Source organism: Babesia bigemina, assembly GCF_000981445.1.
Source record: "Babesia bigemina genome assembly Bbig001, chromosome : II".
Classification (NCBI taxonomy): Eukaryota; Apicomplexa; class Aconoidasida; order Piroplasmida; family Babesiidae; genus Babesia; species Babesia bigemina.
In genome coordinates, this window is record NC_027217.1 from 2261145 (window position 1) to 2278580 (window position 17436).

Consider the following 17436-nt stretch of genomic DNA (forward strand, 5'->3'; position numbering starts at 1 on the left):
CGTCAGCTTAAACAACCGACTCTACAACTGTAGACTGAAATATACGACTTTATGACCACAAATCCCTATATAAGTATAACGATAGGCGTAATGGCATCATGTGCAACATCCGCGCCCATCGGCGTCATCCGGCTCGTCGTCGCCGGTGGGGGCCTGCGATGGTTTGTAGCAAGGCAATCACACACTCCAAGACGCGATTTTAAAATCGTAGACGACAGTCTACCACCTATTTGATTGAACGGCGACCTGCGCCGATCAGCATCCGAGCAGGGGTCCCCGAGTGACCCTCGCCGATCATATATACCAACAACCGCAGGTAGGAAATGCGTACCAAGTGTTTACACACGCGTGCCGTATTGTAAAAAATTACTCTGTGCTGCAGTATTGTTTGGTATTTGACTGGAGTCTCTTGACTCTACCATATCTCATGGTCGGCAATTCGATAATCCGTTATGGGCTATATGCCATATTTACGCGATCTGATGCATATGTGCAGGCGGATGAATTAGTGGTGTACTCGAGAATGTCAAAAGCCGTCTACGCGAAGCTGTGGATGGCAACATCCCAGTACCACCTGAGGAGGACCTATGGATGGATGCACGTATGGTAGGTGTTGAGCGATGGCGGTTGGCCCCCCAAAAACCTTGCAGGAAACGTCTGGCTCTATGGGGCGCCGTTTACGGGGCTGCCGGCGTCTGGCTGTACTTCCCCGCATGCCGCCCAGAAAACAAGAAATTGTTAACCCTGGGTTACTGGACGGCTCCGGAGGTCGGCTACAACAAGTACCCCGTGGTTTCTGAAGAGGAGTCTACGTGAAACCGGAAGCCTATCGGTCGGGTATGATGCGCGGTGCATATCCGGGAAACGGGGTCTGAACGCCGACGACAACATTACGCCTTGGGTTTGACGCCGTTTCTGATTCAGGGTTATTTTTGGGCACCGGTGGCAACCTGCCGATCCCCACGGTTCCCTATACGTGTTGGAGAATCTGTACTTTGGCAGTCTGTACAATAAGGGAAGCGTAGGAGCCAATCCATCTCGGTGCAGACGCTGTAGCCGAGGGGCGGTACAGTCCAACAGATTCAGTAATCGCAACTTATATTATTTACATGATTTTCCATATCTTAGTAGCGCCTTTGTGTAAACGGAAGTGTATCGGAATCACGCTATATCGTCGTTGTTTTCATGTTGGAATCCCCATGGACACGCACGGCGTTGTCAATCGGGACTTTCGAGTGGCTTCTCTGATTGTCCAAATAGATTGCATAAACAAACATACTACGTGCTTCATGAATATTTAATATTTTGACTTCCTACTATCGTCCGCGCCAAGACGGCGTGTGTAAGAGGTGTACATCATGACTAAGGTGACCTCGAACTGCGTCTTCCTGTAGCAGAATGAGGCGGATGACGCCAATACTAGCTCTTATCGCAACGCACACAGTATGTGTGCTCCACGCCGCCTCAGTTGAGCACGTACACAAGGATGATGGGCGCTTGGAGGACCTCTTTTCCGAGGCTTTCATGATGATCCAAGAGATCACGGACGGTTCGGAAAAGCAAAAGCTGGCTTTCTCCAGGCTGCTGACGAACGTGGCTGCAACCTTTGACGTGGAAGGATACCGATGGATGCTCGACATCGGTACGTTGCAGTGGCACACATCTCACCTTCTACAGTAAAGGGGCGCCGCGCCACCGAAAGGTTCACACAGGCAGTCGCCCATCGCTCATTCAGCCAGCCTCACGTAGGTTGATGCCCACCGGATTAAAGCATTTCGCAGTGTGACAAGGGGAGCTGGGTGAGCCCATCGCATACTTTTGGTGACCTGGTGAAATTCCCAGGAGGGCCATTCAGGGGCGGAACTGGCTACGATCTGGTCAGATGGTACGTTGTGCGGGATACCCCGATGCATGGCAACGCAGGATGGGCAACCAGTACTCCCACGTCCACTCGCCCGCATCGGCCAACCAGCCCGGGCTGGAAAACATGATCGTGCAAGCGTTCCAGCAGATCAAGGGCGTGATACAGACTATACTGGCTGTGGTGGTAGACCTAGTGCCTCCCATAGTTATATCAGTGTAAGGGACTACTTGAACTATTAAAGTTTCGCAGGAGCCTGCCATGTCTACCCATGCTTACGGGGATAAACTGTCTGGGCTCCGTTCTGTACCCTATATCGGCAACAGACTTCGTGATGGCTGACATCACCGATTCGGTGATGAATGGCGTCATCTCGTCTTTCCCCGCCAAGTACGCCGCCAAGGTTGGGCGCACTAGCGACGCGCAATACTACTTCTGCGCCCACATATACTTGGGAATGTACTGCGCCAGCCTGTTCCCCATTTGCGTTACTGGGGCAGCTAAGATCGCCGAAACGTTTCCCATGTGCTTTGTGCAGTGCATTGCCGCCCTTATTGCGTGCCCCGGCTTCTGGATGGACGACATCGCGGTCCCGTGCAGCAACCTCTCGGTGCCGCCATTCTGCTCCTTTTCAGTCTTCGCCAACCACTACAGGATTCCGCCGCAGTACACCACGTACGACCAGTCGCACATGTATCCCGAAGGGTGCCCGCAATACAATCCCGAGATAGGTTAGTTCACGCATTCAACTCTCGATATTGCGCAGACACCCCTCGGGATCTGTACGACAAGAAGGCTGCGCCGCCGTCCGCAATAGCAAAGGCGGCGAAGGAGAAGCCGTTGGAGGAGTTCCACCTGAAACGTAGGAAGGCCGAAGAATTCCCCGGTGCTTGCGACTGCGACGCCATCAAGGAAGTCTGCCGCCTCCATTTACCATATCCCGTCTACGTAGGTTCATTCAGTGCATTTAAGTTATTTTCGCACAGGTCAACGCTGACCCGAGTACGTCCGAGACGCACTACCAGGTCCCGGAGCGCGTCGACGAGCACGAAAAGCGGTGTTGCGAAGAATGCACGCCCATTTGGGACATCACGGAAAACAACACACTATGACCCATGGATTCCGCTTGTCACACTACTCATCATTGCGGATCCGTGCCCGCCAAAACTGCAGCCTAATGTTGATTTTGGTCAGGGGACGTACAGTCGTAGCAATGGGTGTTCGCTTCGCTGAAATGGCGCCGGGCCCTCCAGGGCTCATCCGACGCTGGCACCAGCCCCGCCTGAATCGGAGATGAATAATACTCGCCAATGCAACTTACTTCTAGATTGGTGGTGTACCTGAATGGTGACAAGCGTGCCGTCTTGATGGGTGGCTCGGTGGTGACGTACCCAGGCTTTACACAATATCGTTGTAAAAGCACCAACCCACCTCTATATGTGATTCGTAGGTCTTGCTGGACACCTGCTTGCTGTTTTGTCGGAGGATGCATTGCTCCTTTGGCAGCAGCGACTCCTGCAGCGGGATATACGGCCAGGGCAACCACCCACCTCCAAGGAACTTCGCATCGCAATGCTCATACGGGGAATATTGGTGTCCATAACTTTCGCGTCCTCCTTAGGGATCATGCATTGCTGCGAGAGTATGCAACAACTTGGGGGTGACGTACATCAAGGTTGGGAGCAGGGGTTTTACATTCCTTGCGTATTTCAACGTCGTAGTTGAATATGTTTCTCCCGGGAATGCCGTATAGTCGCTGCCTTGTCTTCTCAGGGATGTCCGGCTGCTTCTTTCTGTTGTACTTCAGGAGTGGGTCAAGTCCGCCCGTCATTTGGCGGTATAGCGCATCCTTGTCTGCGGTCTCTTCCGGCTTGTACATCCTTAGCCCTCTACGGGTCGATATCGCGTCTTCAGCCACCTCCCATCCCAGTTGTATCTGTGACAGCTTTGATCAAATGCACATGCATTTTACGTTTGCTTTGGGCTTCGTTTCTACAATCCTCAATCCGTGGTGTTCTCGGTTCAACCGCTCCGCAGGGAGCCCAGCTGGCGGAGTCCTGCAAGCATGTGTGACAGCGTAACCACGTTGCAAATGCACGTCACCAACAGTATGTGTACGGACGTGCTGTTGCCACGAGTAACTCACGTTAATGCTGCTTCGTGCTCCTGCATCTTGACTTATGGACGAGGAATCGTGTTAACAGCATACATACAAGCGCTTTAGCGTCGTAGACGATGCCACGTTGCCGGACGTCGGCACTTGTGGCAACGTGGATGTGTTGATGGATGAGACTTCACAGTGAAAGCAACCTGCGCAACCAACACCTCAAATGCATACACCTACAACTGTACAAATAAAGATTAGCACATATAAAGCGATATGATCTAAAAGACAGCCGCTAACAGGATTCTAGGACCTGGTCCGATTCTCATACACATTTTGTCCCAGTGTCCAATATAAACTCGCAATTTACCTCGTACAAGCGACCTTACATCAAATTCCCCAAAACAGATACTATTTCACGCATACAGCTCGTCGGGAATGTCGCGTTGAGCGCAGTGGCATGGGAGCCGTTGCGCTGCACCCTTGGATACAACAGGTAGACATCGGCTGTGGCCAAAAGCGTTTTAGAAGAAATGTATCTATATACGAATTATGTCTTCTGGATGCTGATGTGCTTCCTTGATTCAGCGGTGAGACCCGTCATGGTACAACTTCTCTACAAACGGCCAGGATTACATACCGCCTATTCCCGAACATTTAAATGGCACGACTGAGTTTCGTGGAATGCGTCTCGCAATCCTCGATAGGCTTAATCTTAAGGTAATTGTAGAATCTCAATGGCACTGCCTGAAACAGTGGTGAACAAGCAATGTATTGGTTGCTACTGTGGCACATGGACGAAAATCTGGTTTGCTTGAAAGCCAGAGTATACAATGCTGTATCGCTCTAGCATCCCTAGCCACCGCGTCATACAATCTTATTAGAATGGCGGATTCACCGCTTTGTAAACATGTAACGCACTGCAGAACACAACTTGCCGCTTCATGCGCTATGTGAAAGCCAACTTTCGTCTGATGGTCATACATATCATGTGAAAATAGTCAAACGCCGAGTATATTGATGACATAATTGACGATATTTTAAGTGTCTAATTGTTTTGGGCGTTGTTGACGGCAGAATTTTTGCCATTTTAGCTCGCTCGTGCTGCCTCCATCCCAGCACCGCAGTTCACATCACTTTAGGTGGGACTTGATGCCACAGATCTGTGCCAGCTGGAATAGCTGCCTAGTTGTCGCGCGCCTAACGCCCGAAATGCACAGCGCTCGCATACGCAGCTGCGGGTTCATTTTCAGCTGCTTCGAGATCTTCGACTTGAGTATCGCTCGCCCCTTGTTGCCCAGCTTGAACATCCCCGTGCTTCGCAGACTCTGCCAGAGCGAGTCGCTCATGCGCAGGAAGTCGATGTTAGATCGATTCAGAATCTTTTGGCTCTCGATGTTGATTTCCTGCTTGATGCCGTCGGTGCTCTTGGACGAGCTCTCGAGCGGCTCCTCGCCGTAATCCATGCTCGTTGAGCGCTGCTGCGTGTCCGAGTTGCCACCATTCACCTGGTTATAAAAGTCATTAGACGATTGTGCGCGATCGTAGCAGTAGTCGTATACCCCTGACATTTGGGACATAATGCGTGGGGCACTGGTCTGTTCCATCTGATTTCCGTTCATATCTGTCATGCTACCAGTGATGTAATCCTCTGCTTTCATGGCCCCAATGTCGCTACTTTGGTCGTAGTAGCCGGAAACCTCCGGTACGGCTGCGTACCGATTCGGTGAAACAGTGTCCCCGACGTAACCCTTCTGAGTCCACCCATTGGTATGATATACGACGGGCGTGGCATACTGTGCCTGCGCGACATTGTAGAACCGCGGCAAGACGGCGTGGCGATGGTTCCCAGGATCTTTCACGGCGTTAACTCCCGACATCGTCGCATAATTTGGGTACGTTATATCGCTCCATCCGTTGCGCCCCCTGTTCATGTGCTTTTCGTCCCCATGCAGTCCATTTTCCATGTAGGCGCGGTCACCGATGTCGTCTGGAATTTGCCGTGACGCGTGGTCATTGTAATACGCCCCGCTGTACCCATTCCTGTATACCAACGGCCCAGGTGCCAGTTCGTGCGTAACGTTCAATTCCTCATTGTGCATAAGATTTGAATCCCTTTTGGGTGGCGTCGATGGGGTTGACGTAGCTTGTAACATGGGCGAAGTTTCACTGACCACTGATTGCTCTGCCGATTGCGTGCTGTCAGACGCGTACGTTGAATGCTGACCCATTTCGCGGTTACCTGAACTGTACTGTAGTCGCGTGGCGCTCATATCGCAATCCGTGCTGACAGAGGCGATATCAACCTGGGGCTGCGCTATATGTTTCGAATCGTGAGCGACGCCGTAGTTTACAGCGGGCGGTAGGGAATGACCGTACCCGCCCATATATTGATACCCGTTGCCATACCATCCGGGATAGTATCCCACATCCCTGTTGTTATATGCGAACCTACTCTCTGGTGTTGCATTCCCCGTGTATAGTTTTACACCTTCTGGATACTCTTTGGTACCGCTGTTCACCATGTGACTGTTGTTTTCCGGAACGCTGGCTATATTCTCCCGCATCAGGTAGGTGGATTCGAAATTGTACATGGGGTTCACAATTCCGTCGTAAAACGCATCAGTTACCGTTTCCGAGTTGTAACCCGCATGCATGTTATGCTGTTCGTCTCCGCGCTCATACATCAGGCCAGGCAACGCATATCCAGGCATACCCGGCTGATGAGGATATCCAGCTCTCGTGCTCATGGGGAAGTTACTGCCACCCTCCGGGTGATTTACAATGCCAGGCGTGACGTGCATCTTGACGTTATGCGTCGGATCGACTTCAGTTCATACAAACGCTGGCTTCTGAGCTTAGCGGGCTCTACGTTGATGGCAAACTCCTGTTCGGCAGCACCCCAAGAACGGCCCCTCTAATCTGGGATGCCACCTTTATGTCCTTGCTTGAACACTGTATCCTATCTTCAAGCGTGACCCGTTCTTTGACTTCAACTTCAACGACTAATTTTAACGCGTGTTGTACCTGATCGAGCTTGACTTATTTTCCAACTACACCATGTCCTCGTTGGCGGCACAGTTTAAGCTGGCTTGCGTTATACTTCGTTTTTGTTGACGCGTTTGACTCCCTGAATAGTCATGATACCAGTATGCAAACATGGTGAGCAACAACGACGGACGCAATAGAGCTGCTATATACACTGAGATTGTGTAGGACACGAAACCCCCAAATTCAATATCAGCCAACAACACGTCTATATGTTAGACACTACATCTTCTAATAACTATTTGGATATAGCGTTGGTCTATCTGATGCAACAAAACCACGGAAACAGAACTACAGCAGTAGATGGCATTTGGCAAATTCATTTGAGATAGACACTGCAGCAGCCATCAGAGCAATCTAAATGATGGATTTGTAAACCATCGCATCACGCATTGGAGTTTTGATACGAATTGTAGACGGAATGTAGCGCCCCGATGCGTCCACAACACCAAATTTGTGCGAGTCAAATTAAGGTCATGTAAGGCATGATACGATAAAATACGACGTCTTAAATCGACATACATGCACTTTAACATCACCACTAACAACCGTTTGGTTTCGATATTCAATAAATTTGAATGGAATCCAAGTCTGTGCAACAGTGACTTACCCCAACCTGCGTCTTGATGATGCAATTTTAAAAGGCTTCCGTATGCAAATCAGTTGATATAGTCTTGCTTATGCACGATTTGCTGCCAGGTGCTCATATAATCGAGTTTCAGGATTATATGGAAGGCGTACAAGGCAGATGTGCTGATCCGCTCTGAGTTGCACGGGTATCCTTAGTACAATATTTAACCCGATGTTCTTTCAAAGAAAGGGTCAATTTTGGTTACACGAATAAAATCGACGTATCCAACAGTTTCTTGATTGTGATAAGCTTGATTCGTCAAGGAGTATTGTTACGTACACGAGTTTTTCATCTTGTACTCCACGACCTCTCCGTTGGCGCAAGGCATCACGACTGCATTACATACAAATATCTATTTTGGCGAAACGGATTCTTATACAAATCTCGACGGAATCCAGCGTTTATAGCCGTTCATAAACACGCGACACATCCGCATAGACGTCAGATTATGTTACCGAGTGGCAGTTCAGTCGCGGTGACCAAGTCCGATGACGGCTGCAACGCGGTCGCCGAGTTTAGAACGACAGACAACGTATTCAGACAATTGCTATGAATAACTGCGTTGGTGTATCTTCTTGTTCGGCCTATGTGTTAGCCGCGGTCCGTTGGTGGCAGATGGCAGGAATGTACTTGCGGAGTACTGAGGCCACACCGGACGGCACGTGCCACCCTCACGCAGTTTGCAACGGTCACACAAATGTATGCATTGCGTAGTGCGGAGGGCGTCTCCTTTGGAGCGAAATAGCATCTCCAACGGGCGTATGTGCGAGGCCGTATGAGCAACGGCGCGATGTGACGTTGGATTCTAGGATTCCATGGCGCTGTCTAGGAGCCAGATGCCACCATTGACGCTTCGGCGCACGCAATTTGTCCAGCTTTACAGACCAATGCGTCGTCAGAGAGACAAATATTCCTCGCTACGCGACGCCGTTACACACTGTCACACATCTGTCGCATATGCGGGCACATCTCGCATTACATGTATGCATTTTACGGTGAATGCAAGTACACATACGAAATGTCTCCTTTCACGAATTTTACGACATCACTTTTGGCAATGAACTTTAGACCATGCGCCCACGAATGTGCGGTATTTTATCACACCAACAGACCGATAGCGGAAAACTTTTAACAAGGCCAGGTATATTTTATCCGTGAGGCCTTATTAAGGGCCGCACATTGGCCAAAAAACGGCACCAAGTTACAGTAACGGGCAGACACACCTTCTACAGTTTGTAGCGGATATTTCGATCGCTTACTAACGAAATGCGTCATCATTGCATCGCGTAGTGATGGCCCGTTATAGCCTGGAGGAACTGCTCCGTGCTACCGACCTGTCTGATGATAGCGACGCCGAGCCGTCGGACGGCAGCGCCTCCACTCTGCCACTGGGCGGTAGAGCTGCGGTGAATTACAATGAAGTACTGAGGTCTTATCTCCAGGATAGAGACAGCGACTGCCTGTCGTTGTCACCGGGTGACAGGAGTCCGATTACGCCCTTTGGCGGTGTGAAGGGCACAGACACGGGTGCTTGGAACACACCAAAAGGATGCAGCGCCTCCACAGACCTCACCTCAACGTGCGTCAACAGCATATCCAGAGCGACGTCGTTGACAGTCACTAGGGACACCGGTTCTTTCAGCCCTCCCCGGAGGTCAAACACGTCGCCGTTAAGCGATCGCAAGGAAGAGCAGACAGCCTGCAACGACGCGGAGCAGCCCAGCAAACCTGAGGATGAGGGAGGCGCCGAACGCGGAGCATCTGCCCAAGGTTCGGAATGCAACTGTGTGGCCAAATACGCTTCCGCCATAAACAAACTAACGAAGTCAACGTGCCCCTATTTTACGGCGATTCGCAGCATGATTCTTCAGCAGCTCCAGACGCCCTCCAACATCCACCGACTCGCTCATATTTACAACTTGAAAAGCAGCTCTTCGGGCGATATTTTACAACCCTCGGATGATGAGAACGAAGCTGACAGTGACTCCTTCCACGAACCTCTCCCCACCTTATATCCGTCGAAAACATGTTTGGATTCTCTGGGGATATCGTTGAAGCGCATGAAGCCCCCGGATAAGCCCGACTTGCTGATTCGCCTCAGGCACAACGTGTCCATCGCATTGGAGAAGCTGCGGCTGTTCAACGATGACTTCATCAACATCGACGCTGCGAAGGTCAGCACGACCGCGACGTCGCCGCCCAAGTCGTACTCGCCTTCCTGCATCGCCGTCAGCAACCATGTGTTAGTTGTGGGCACATCCGGCGGTTCTTTGTTGGTCTGCGACATCACCAATCACAGGACCAGGAGGCAGTTCAGTCCCCACAACGTCGACGTGCAAGACGATGAGGCAGGCTCCGAGGACGAGCTGGTCTGGCAGGAAATTGACCGCCAGAGTGACGCCAGCGTCACATGTCTGGATGTGTTGCCGGAATCTAATTGGATATGCGCGGGGTACAGCAACGCGATGGTAAAATTGGTCCAGCTGAACAAGGATGCGGTGAGTGCAAAATCGGCGGACGCACTCAAGTCAGATTCCGCTGATGGCGCTGCTTCTGCTGATTCGGTACCTCCCAGTCGTGGGTTCGGCCTGATGGCCGGGGCAGTGTCCGCCCTCGGGGGGTTCAAGAAGTCAGGAGCCCACGTGATTTGCTCGGCGAAGCCGTTCAACGACGCCGTGGCCTTCTGCAAGTTCACGTTGGGAGAGTCGCATGACGAGATCTTTTGCGCCAATCGGAACTCCATAGCGCTTTTGACCTACAGCAAGACAGTGCTGTCGCACAACCTGAACGTCACGACGTTGGATGCGTTCTCCGAGCGCCTGCTGGAGCACGAGGAGATTGTCGACGTGGCATGCCTCTCGTCTAACCCGCAGTCCAAGTTCATCACGGGCGTTCCTATGAGTGGTTTGGTCGCGCTGGCAACAATTAAGCGCTGCATCGTGATAGCCACGCGCCCCGAACTTTCGATCCTGTTTCGCGTCCCGTTCACCGACCGCCCCAAGGCAGCGCAGGGCTCCGATTGCACCATACCCAGCATAACGTGGATTATCTTGAACAACAGCGGGGACATAAAGCCGGTGCTGCTCATAGTGCTGAGCTCGCGCATCAGCTTCACGCTATGCGACCTGTCTGCGGGCAAGCGCGGCGGGCCTCCCGTGTCGTGCAGCCACATTGGATACATCCGCTTCGACCATGCGATCCGCCACGTGTACACAGTGAGCCGCGACATGTTTGCGGTTGTGGACTACAACAACGTCATGCACATACTGCAAGTTAACGTTTTCGACAACGTTATGCATTACGACGTGGTGCGCTCCTTCGACTTCGCTGAGGCCGGCCTCGCGGAGATTTGGATGGACAGGGTGAACATCTCTCCCACGATAGCGGTGCACGTGAGGACCGTAAAGATGGCTGCGCATAGCTACAAGAAGTTCTCCGCGCTGGTTTCGGAGATGTTCCAGGGTAAGCGCAACGAGCAGCACTTCGACCTTCGTGTTCTGTCGTTCTACATTTCAACTAGCCAGGGCATCTGGTCCTCCGAAATCCATTCGTGGATCAAAAGCATCGGCGACCTCACTGCGACGAAGTACTTCGCGAACGCCTTCGCCATATCGCTTGGGCTCTGCATCGGCATGCTGCCCGGCCTGCTGGACTACAAGGCCTACGTCGACAACATCCAAAAGTTGATTCTGTATGTGTTGCACCAGTCGTCGGCGCAGATCATCCGCCTGTCTAAGCTGATGGACACGGCGCAAATGGCCTCCATTGACGACGAGGACAACGGCGGTTGGACCGATAAGGTGAAGGACGACATCAGCACCCAGATCGACACGCTGTGTTGCTGCATGCTCGACATTTGCCTGTGTCTGGGGTTGCACGATTCGCTGAACGACCTCATATACCGCTGCTTCGCGACAGTTGGCATGCAGCGCGTTTTCGTGAAGTACGTCTTGTTGAATCTGCACGTGGGACGGATAGACCTGACGCGCCTCAAACCTGCCGTATTCGACTCCATTTTCGAGTTTTACGAGAAGATGCTGGACAACCTGCTGTCAGTTGGTTGCAGCCAGTCCGGGCAGGTAGAGGACTGGTTGGTGTCCCTGTGTGACGAGGTCGACAATCGTCAGAGAGGGCAATGCCCTAAACAGCTTCCGCGCCAAGCTGCGGCGCCGGATGCCCGTGTCATAGTCTACGGCACACTCTGCAACCAGCTTTCCAGGCTCTACATCTTCTGCTCGCGCAACGAGATCCCCTTCGCAAAGGAGAAGGCCATCTGCACGCTGTCTAAGCACTCTCAGTGGCACGCCGTGGTACATTGCCCGGAACTGATTGGCGACGACATTGCAGTTGCGCTTGAGATTTTGTATTCCGAGCTGTCCAACCGGGTGGACAAACTGCGAAACGTCGAAGGCACTTCGTCGCGCGAACTAAGCGCTTCGCCGTGGGACCAGAGCGAAGGGCTCTTCGTGACCCGCGTATTCTTCTCGTTTGTGAACTCGTTCCTGACCTTTGCCAACTGCGGCATGCCGCAAGATAACGCGGCGACTAACTTTTGCAAAGTCCTTGGATATCTCACCTCTTCCGCGTCGTTCAAGCCCTCCTTCCCCATCACATCGGATGTTAAACACGCGCGTCCGGAGCTGTCGTTTGAGGATGAGACCGTGGATTTCGACAACATGGACCTTCTGAGTTTCAAGGCGGCGAACGGCAGCGCATTGGCCTCCCCTGCCCTTCAGCTGTTGATATCAACCTGCCCCAGGCTGTTGTTTGCGTGCCTCATGAACTTGCTGATGGCCCCGGATTCCACTTTCGAGGCTAAAACCGATCTGCTGGGCACCAAGATCGAAATCTTCAACTTCGTTTTGGAGTCGCTCATAGCCTGCCTTTCGACCCTTGAAGGCTCCCAGTCGACGTGCACGGTTCGATGCATGATGTCGATGTTCGTCCTGGGCGTGAGCGCTTTCTCCGACTCGTTCTACATATCGCTGCGAACCCAGGTGGTGGCCATGTACACGCTTCTGACGGAAGTTGGGGACGTAAACCGCGACCCGTTTTTGGACCCCGCGGAGTTGACCAGCGACGAGCTGATCCTCCCCGACGGCAGTTTCAATAACGCCTACTACCTGCACTCCTTCTGCAAGAGATCTGACGACCTTTTGGAGAATGTGCGGCAGTTTAACATGTCGAGTTCCACCACGCGCGAGCTTTTGAAGCTGTACATCCGCCGGAGCCTGGTTGCCATCTATCGCAAGTACGACTGCGAGCCAAGCTGGACGCACAACGTCCACTTCGCCAACATGAAGCGCATATGCATGGGCCTGCAGGAATTGGCCGGCGATTTCGACACGAGGCTGTTCCTGTGCGACGTCGCCGCCGACTACGCTAACGCAATTAGAGCATGCGAGTCCGCAGGGAGCGAGATAGTGTTCAGTTATCTGCGGCAGTGCCTAAATTGCATAAAATCGGGCCCCAACAGCGGCGAATTGCGTGTCAACGAGCTGGTGCTGTCGGACCCCGCTGTACAGAAGGAGTTTGTGGCCACGTTGATGGACGCCCTGCCGCGCCTAATCCGAGTGGACATGCAGAGTGCGACGGCGCTGTTGGTGGACACGCTGTCGGTCTCCAACATGGCCAGCGTGTTCAAAGAAACCGCTTTGCACTCGTCGCAGGACCTGATCATCTCCACCCTCGGCGACTTCCCCGAGCTGAAGATGGCGGTGCTGGACGCCCTCCTTGGCATATCGTCACAGGACAGCACAGCAAGCAACGACAAGGAGGCGATCCTCTCCGTCCTTCCAGGCCTGGAGAACTACTTCGTCCAGTACCTGAAGCTGCTCTGTGACCACGATCCCAGAGGCGTGTGCCCATTTTTGAAACGGCAACGTAGGCTCGACTTTGGCACCTGCCTGCCAATATGCATGTCCGCCAACATCCACGACGCCGTTGCCTACCTTTTCATGAGAGCTGGAGACTTCGAGTCGTCCTCTCGGTGGCTGCTGGACGCTTTCCACGCCTCCGGTGATGACGTGGAGATGTGCCACCGCCTGATTGGCGACGCGTACGAGCTGTGCCAGGGGTTTTCGGAGTTCACTTCCCACGAGAGCCTGGAGAAGCTGTGGTTCAGCATCCTGAGGTGCACGGTTGACATCGAGAGTAAGCACGGCGCCGCTAGCACGTTGATCGAAAGGGTGTTCAACGTCGGAATTCTGAAGTTCACCCGGCTGACGAGGGCCCTGGGGGAGCTTGAGGCATACGAATCCGTCGCCGTCTCCATGTTCAAGCACCCGCTGCGCATGCTGCTCTGCGACGTGGACTTTCAGACGTTCGCTGCCAGGGCGTCGTCGACCATGGGCACCACCGTGCTGTGCAACGAGTTCCGGAAGAGCATCGACTGCAACAAGCGTGGAGTGGTTGTGGAGGGCGGCGCCGAGTTGCGCCGCGATCACGAAATATGCGGCGTCTGCAGACGCAAACTGTGGTCCACTCCGCAGTCGGACACGGGTGGCGGAGAGGACCCGCCACCCGCCGAGGGCACGCTCCGGGGCGACGCAAGCCCGTCCACCACCGCGGCGAGCAACCTCTCGCCTCTGGAGAAGCATCTGGGCATCATCTACACGCTACAGGCGCCTCCAAACAAGCATGCGCCGCACGACAGCGGCAGTCGCGCCTCAAACCTCCACCTGCCGCATTTGTACCAGGACCAGCTGTCGACGCTGTTGAGCATGAAGCCGTCCGCTGGCGGCTTGGGCCGCGCCAAGTGGATTACATCCACCTCGGGGCTGTCGTCGGCGATGCCGCCGGAGCTGCGCGCGCATATCAGGGGCCCCGCCTCGCACAGCACGGTACAGGTGTACTGGTGCGGCCACGTGTTCCACGCCGCTTGCGCGCCCCGTCGTTGCGCCACTTGCAGCGCCATGGACTAGCCCATCATATAATTTTCTCTGTTAGATATTATTCAGCAGTGTTGGTGCCTCAGGAGGCTAACTGTTAGACATCACTCAGCAGTGTTGGTGCCTCAGGAGACTAACTGTTAGACATTACTCAGCCGTGTTGGTGCCTCAGGAGGCTATGCAGACCGGGTGGTACCTGGCTGGTGCGTCGATGAAGTAGGTCTTGCTGGAGCCGCTCCTGCCGAGCTCGGTGTCGTAGCCGTTGAGGCACTCCAGCACGCTCGCCTTCCCGATGTGCCCGTATCTGACGTGTTTGTTGGGCACCAAGATTTCCGCGTAGAGGCACACGTTGCACTTCTTGGCGTCGTCACTGATGATGACGGACTTGCATACCAGGTCCATGGGCGCCCTGGCGGCGCCATGTTCCGACCTCGCTGACGTGACCATCGCCGGTTCCGGCGTCACACGCGCTTTGGCGTGCTCGATGCGCTTGCCGTACTCCTCGGCGTCCTTCAAGGGGAGGTATATCTTCCTGGACTTCGGCCCGGCGGCCTCGTGGTGAGTCAGGATGCACTCCGCCACGGTCTTCTGAATATCCTTGTTCGACGGCTGCAGACTCCCCGACCCCTCGCTTTTGCGGCTGTAGAAGAAGTTGAGCGGGGAGCTCATCGCCGCCTCCGCGCTGTCATCCTGGACAAGTCCGCCGACAAGCACCGCGACATCTCCGCCGAACTGGGCGATGAAGCTGTCCGTAGACAGGCCTTCCATGTTAATGTGCGCATCGTCGCTAAGTGCGTACGACGATTCGGCTCCTCTGTGCCTCGTTTTGGTGCTGAATGCCTCGGCGGCTCGCAGCAAGGCCGCTGCAATCAGTAACAACGGGAACTTCATTGTCTTCTGCATCAATCTGAGTTGGAAATGGCCGGAGTATCAATGTGGTGCCGTCAGTGTCGTATCGCCCCGTAATCCTGAGTATGTAGGGGTGCTGCGCGCGGTGGCTTGGCTACGGCCATGTGAATATCTCGTTACTCCTAATCAGTATGGATTCCTTCCATGTGCAGTCGAGCTACTATTTTTGTCTGTTTACGCATATTGATGCTGTTTTCGCCTGCGATGTGCCGTTTGAGCCGTTAGTATTTTTTAGATTCGGCAGCAGGTCGCTGCTCGTATGAGTTATCTGTGCCCATGTTAGCTATCACTGCAACCTAACAGCATCTAAAGAGTTATGTAGAACGTAGCTAAGGTGGAATCGGGAATTATAAACGGCGCAATGCGTATCAACTGCTCGGTGTGTGTTGAGCGTTCATGAGACAACGGCGACCCGCAAAGCGGATTCCGATTCTTCCGCGCATCACAATACAAACCCACAGCCGCTACACCGCTGCAATAGCTAGCTCGGATCGTCGGCGTACGCTGAGCTCGCGCTAGTTGTTGCGGACGTGCCGCGACCTTCGGCGGCGCTGCCCACGCCACGGCGCCGCTCGCGCTTTCACTTGATACCCACACCGTCAAATTATTACCACAGTGGTGTTAGAGAGATGGCGCAACTGCAAACATTTTTCAGCGGCTGCGCAGCCGTAAACACGCTGGTCCGCCGATTTGCGCGTAACGCTGTCGTTTTGCAGAGAAACGCCTGCGCTGCGACTTTGGGGGACCGGCACATCGGCTTGCCGGCTTTCGGCGCTCGGCAGCTCCACGCATCGGCGAGGCTTCTGGGTGAGTCACGGCACGCCCTTGCGGCGCCTAATGCGCCCTCAGAGGTGAAGACGATGATGCTGCCATCGCTGGGCGACTCCATCAGCGAGGGCACCCTGAGCGAGTGGAAGAAGGCAGTGGGCGACGCGATCGCGATGGACGAGCCGCTGGCCATCGTGGAGACGGACAAGGTCACCGTGGACATCAACAGCACCATGGAGGGGGTGATCGTCAAGCAGCACTACGCGGAGGAGGACACCGTGTTCGTGGGCAAGCCCTTCATCGACGTGGACACCGGGGCGCAGGCCGGCAGCGCCGGCGTGCCGGAGAGCGCGCAGGAAAAGAAGGTGGCGGCCCCGGAGGAAGTGGCCGCCAAAGAGGCGAAAGCCGAGGAGCCGGTCGCCGAGAGCAAGCCGGTGGAGGAAGCCCCCACCGAAACTAGGGTTGGTGTTTTGCCGTTTATACCTTGACGCAGTCTCAGGTCCAGATGACCCGCATGCGCAAGCGCATCGGCGAGCGGCTCAAGGAGTCCCAGCAGACCACCGTGATGCTCACCACGTTCAACGAGTGCGACATGGGCGCCATCATGGAGCTGCGCAAGGAGCTCAACGAGTCCGGGAAGTTCCCCGTGAAGCTGGGGTTCGTCTCGGCCTACCTCAAGGCGGCCACCATGGCGCTGCAGAAGATGCCGATCATGAACTCGTACATCGAGGGCGACGACATCGTCACCAAGCACTTCGTGGACATCTCGGTGGCAGTGGCCACCCCCACGGGGCTGGTGGTGCCCGTCATCCGCAACTGCGAGGGCAAGTCGTGGGCCGAGCTCGAGCAGCAGCTCGCCGACGCGGCCAAGAAGGGCCGCGAGGGCCGCCTGACGGTGGCCGACATGACCGGCGGCACCTTCACCATCTCCAACGGCGGCGTGTACGGCAGCGTGCTCAGCACGCCCATCATCAACCCGCCGCAGTCCTCCATCCTGGGCATGCACTCGATCATCAAGCGCTGCGTGGTGCGCGACGACGCCATGGCGATCCGCCCCATCATGAACCTCGCGCTCTCTTACGACCACCGGCTGATCGACGGCCGCGAGGCCGTGCAGTTCCTCATCGCCATCCGCGAGGCGATCGAGGACCCCTCGACGCTGCTCGGCAACTGACGCGCATTTAACACAGCAAATTACACTTAACAAATCTTAATGCCGCTGTAA

General features: G+C 54.3%; 7 protein-coding genes across 7 annotated transcripts; 4 read left to right on the top strand and 3 right to left on the bottom strand.

The window, feature by feature from the left end:
• Positions 1 to 523: 523 nt before the first annotated feature.
• On the top strand, positions 524 to 816 carry BBBOND_0210070 (hypothetical protein, conserved; the record flags this gene model as incomplete). Its single annotated transcript, XM_012912586.1, has 2 exons — positions 524 to 606; positions 651 to 816. The coding sequence occupies 2 exons, from the start codon at positions 524 to 526 to the stop codon at positions 814 to 816; spliced, it is 249 nt and encodes an 82-aa protein (XP_012768040.1).
• A 582-nt stretch (positions 817 to 1398) lies between these two features.
• BBBOND_0210080 (membrane protein, putative) lies at positions 1399 to 2973 on the top strand (the record flags this gene model as incomplete). The annotated part of the gene is made up of 7 exons (XM_012912587.1): positions 1399 to 1642; positions 1678 to 1745; positions 1782 to 1885; positions 1924 to 2079; positions 2114 to 2592; positions 2628 to 2809; positions 2848 to 2973. 7 exons carry the CDS (start codon positions 1399 to 1401, stop codon positions 2971 to 2973), a joined length of 1359 nt encoding a protein of 452 aa, XP_012768041.1.
• A 62-nt stretch (positions 2974 to 3035) lies between these two features.
• Positions 3036 to 4033, bottom strand: BBBOND_0210090 (hypothetical protein, conserved; the record flags this gene model as incomplete). The annotated part of the gene is made up of 7 exons (XM_012912588.1): positions 3036 to 3143; positions 3183 to 3257; positions 3293 to 3376; positions 3412 to 3495; positions 3531 to 3797; positions 3834 to 3918; positions 4008 to 4033. The coding sequence occupies 7 exons, from the start codon at positions 4031 to 4033 to the stop codon at positions 3036 to 3038; spliced, it is 729 nt and encodes a 242-aa protein (XP_012768042.1).
• Positions 4034 to 5098: 1065 nt separating this feature from the next.
• On the bottom strand, positions 5099 to 6769 carry BBBOND_0210100 (hypothetical protein, conserved; the record flags this gene model as incomplete). Its single annotated transcript, XM_012912589.1, has 1 exon — positions 5099 to 6769. One exon carries the CDS (start codon positions 6767 to 6769, stop codon positions 5099 to 5101), a length of 1671 nt encoding a protein of 556 aa, XP_012768043.1.
• A 2167-nt stretch (positions 6770 to 8936) lies between these two features.
• On the top strand, positions 8937 to 14567 carry BBBOND_0210110 (hypothetical protein, conserved; the record flags this gene model as incomplete). Its single annotated transcript, XM_012912590.1, has 1 exon — positions 8937 to 14567. One exon carries the CDS (start codon positions 8937 to 8939, stop codon positions 14565 to 14567), a length of 5631 nt encoding a protein of 1876 aa, XP_012768044.1.
• Positions 14568 to 14702: 135 nt separating this feature from the next.
• On the bottom strand, positions 14703 to 15425 carry BBBOND_0210120 (hypothetical protein, conserved; the record flags this gene model as incomplete). The annotated part of the gene is made up of 1 exon (XM_012912591.1): positions 14703 to 15425. The coding sequence occupies one exon, from the start codon at positions 15423 to 15425 to the stop codon at positions 14703 to 14705; it is 723 nt and encodes a 240-aa protein (XP_012768045.1).
• A 647-nt stretch (positions 15426 to 16072) lies between these two features.
• Positions 16073 to 17385, top strand: BBBOND_0210130 (dihydrolipoamide succinyltransferase, putative; the record flags this gene model as incomplete). Its single annotated transcript, XM_012912592.1, has 3 exons — positions 16073 to 16250; positions 16293 to 16672; positions 16705 to 17385. The coding sequence occupies 3 exons, from the start codon at positions 16073 to 16075 to the stop codon at positions 17383 to 17385; spliced, it is 1239 nt and encodes a 412-aa protein (XP_012768046.1).
• Between the last annotated feature and the right edge of the window lie 51 nt (positions 17386 to 17436).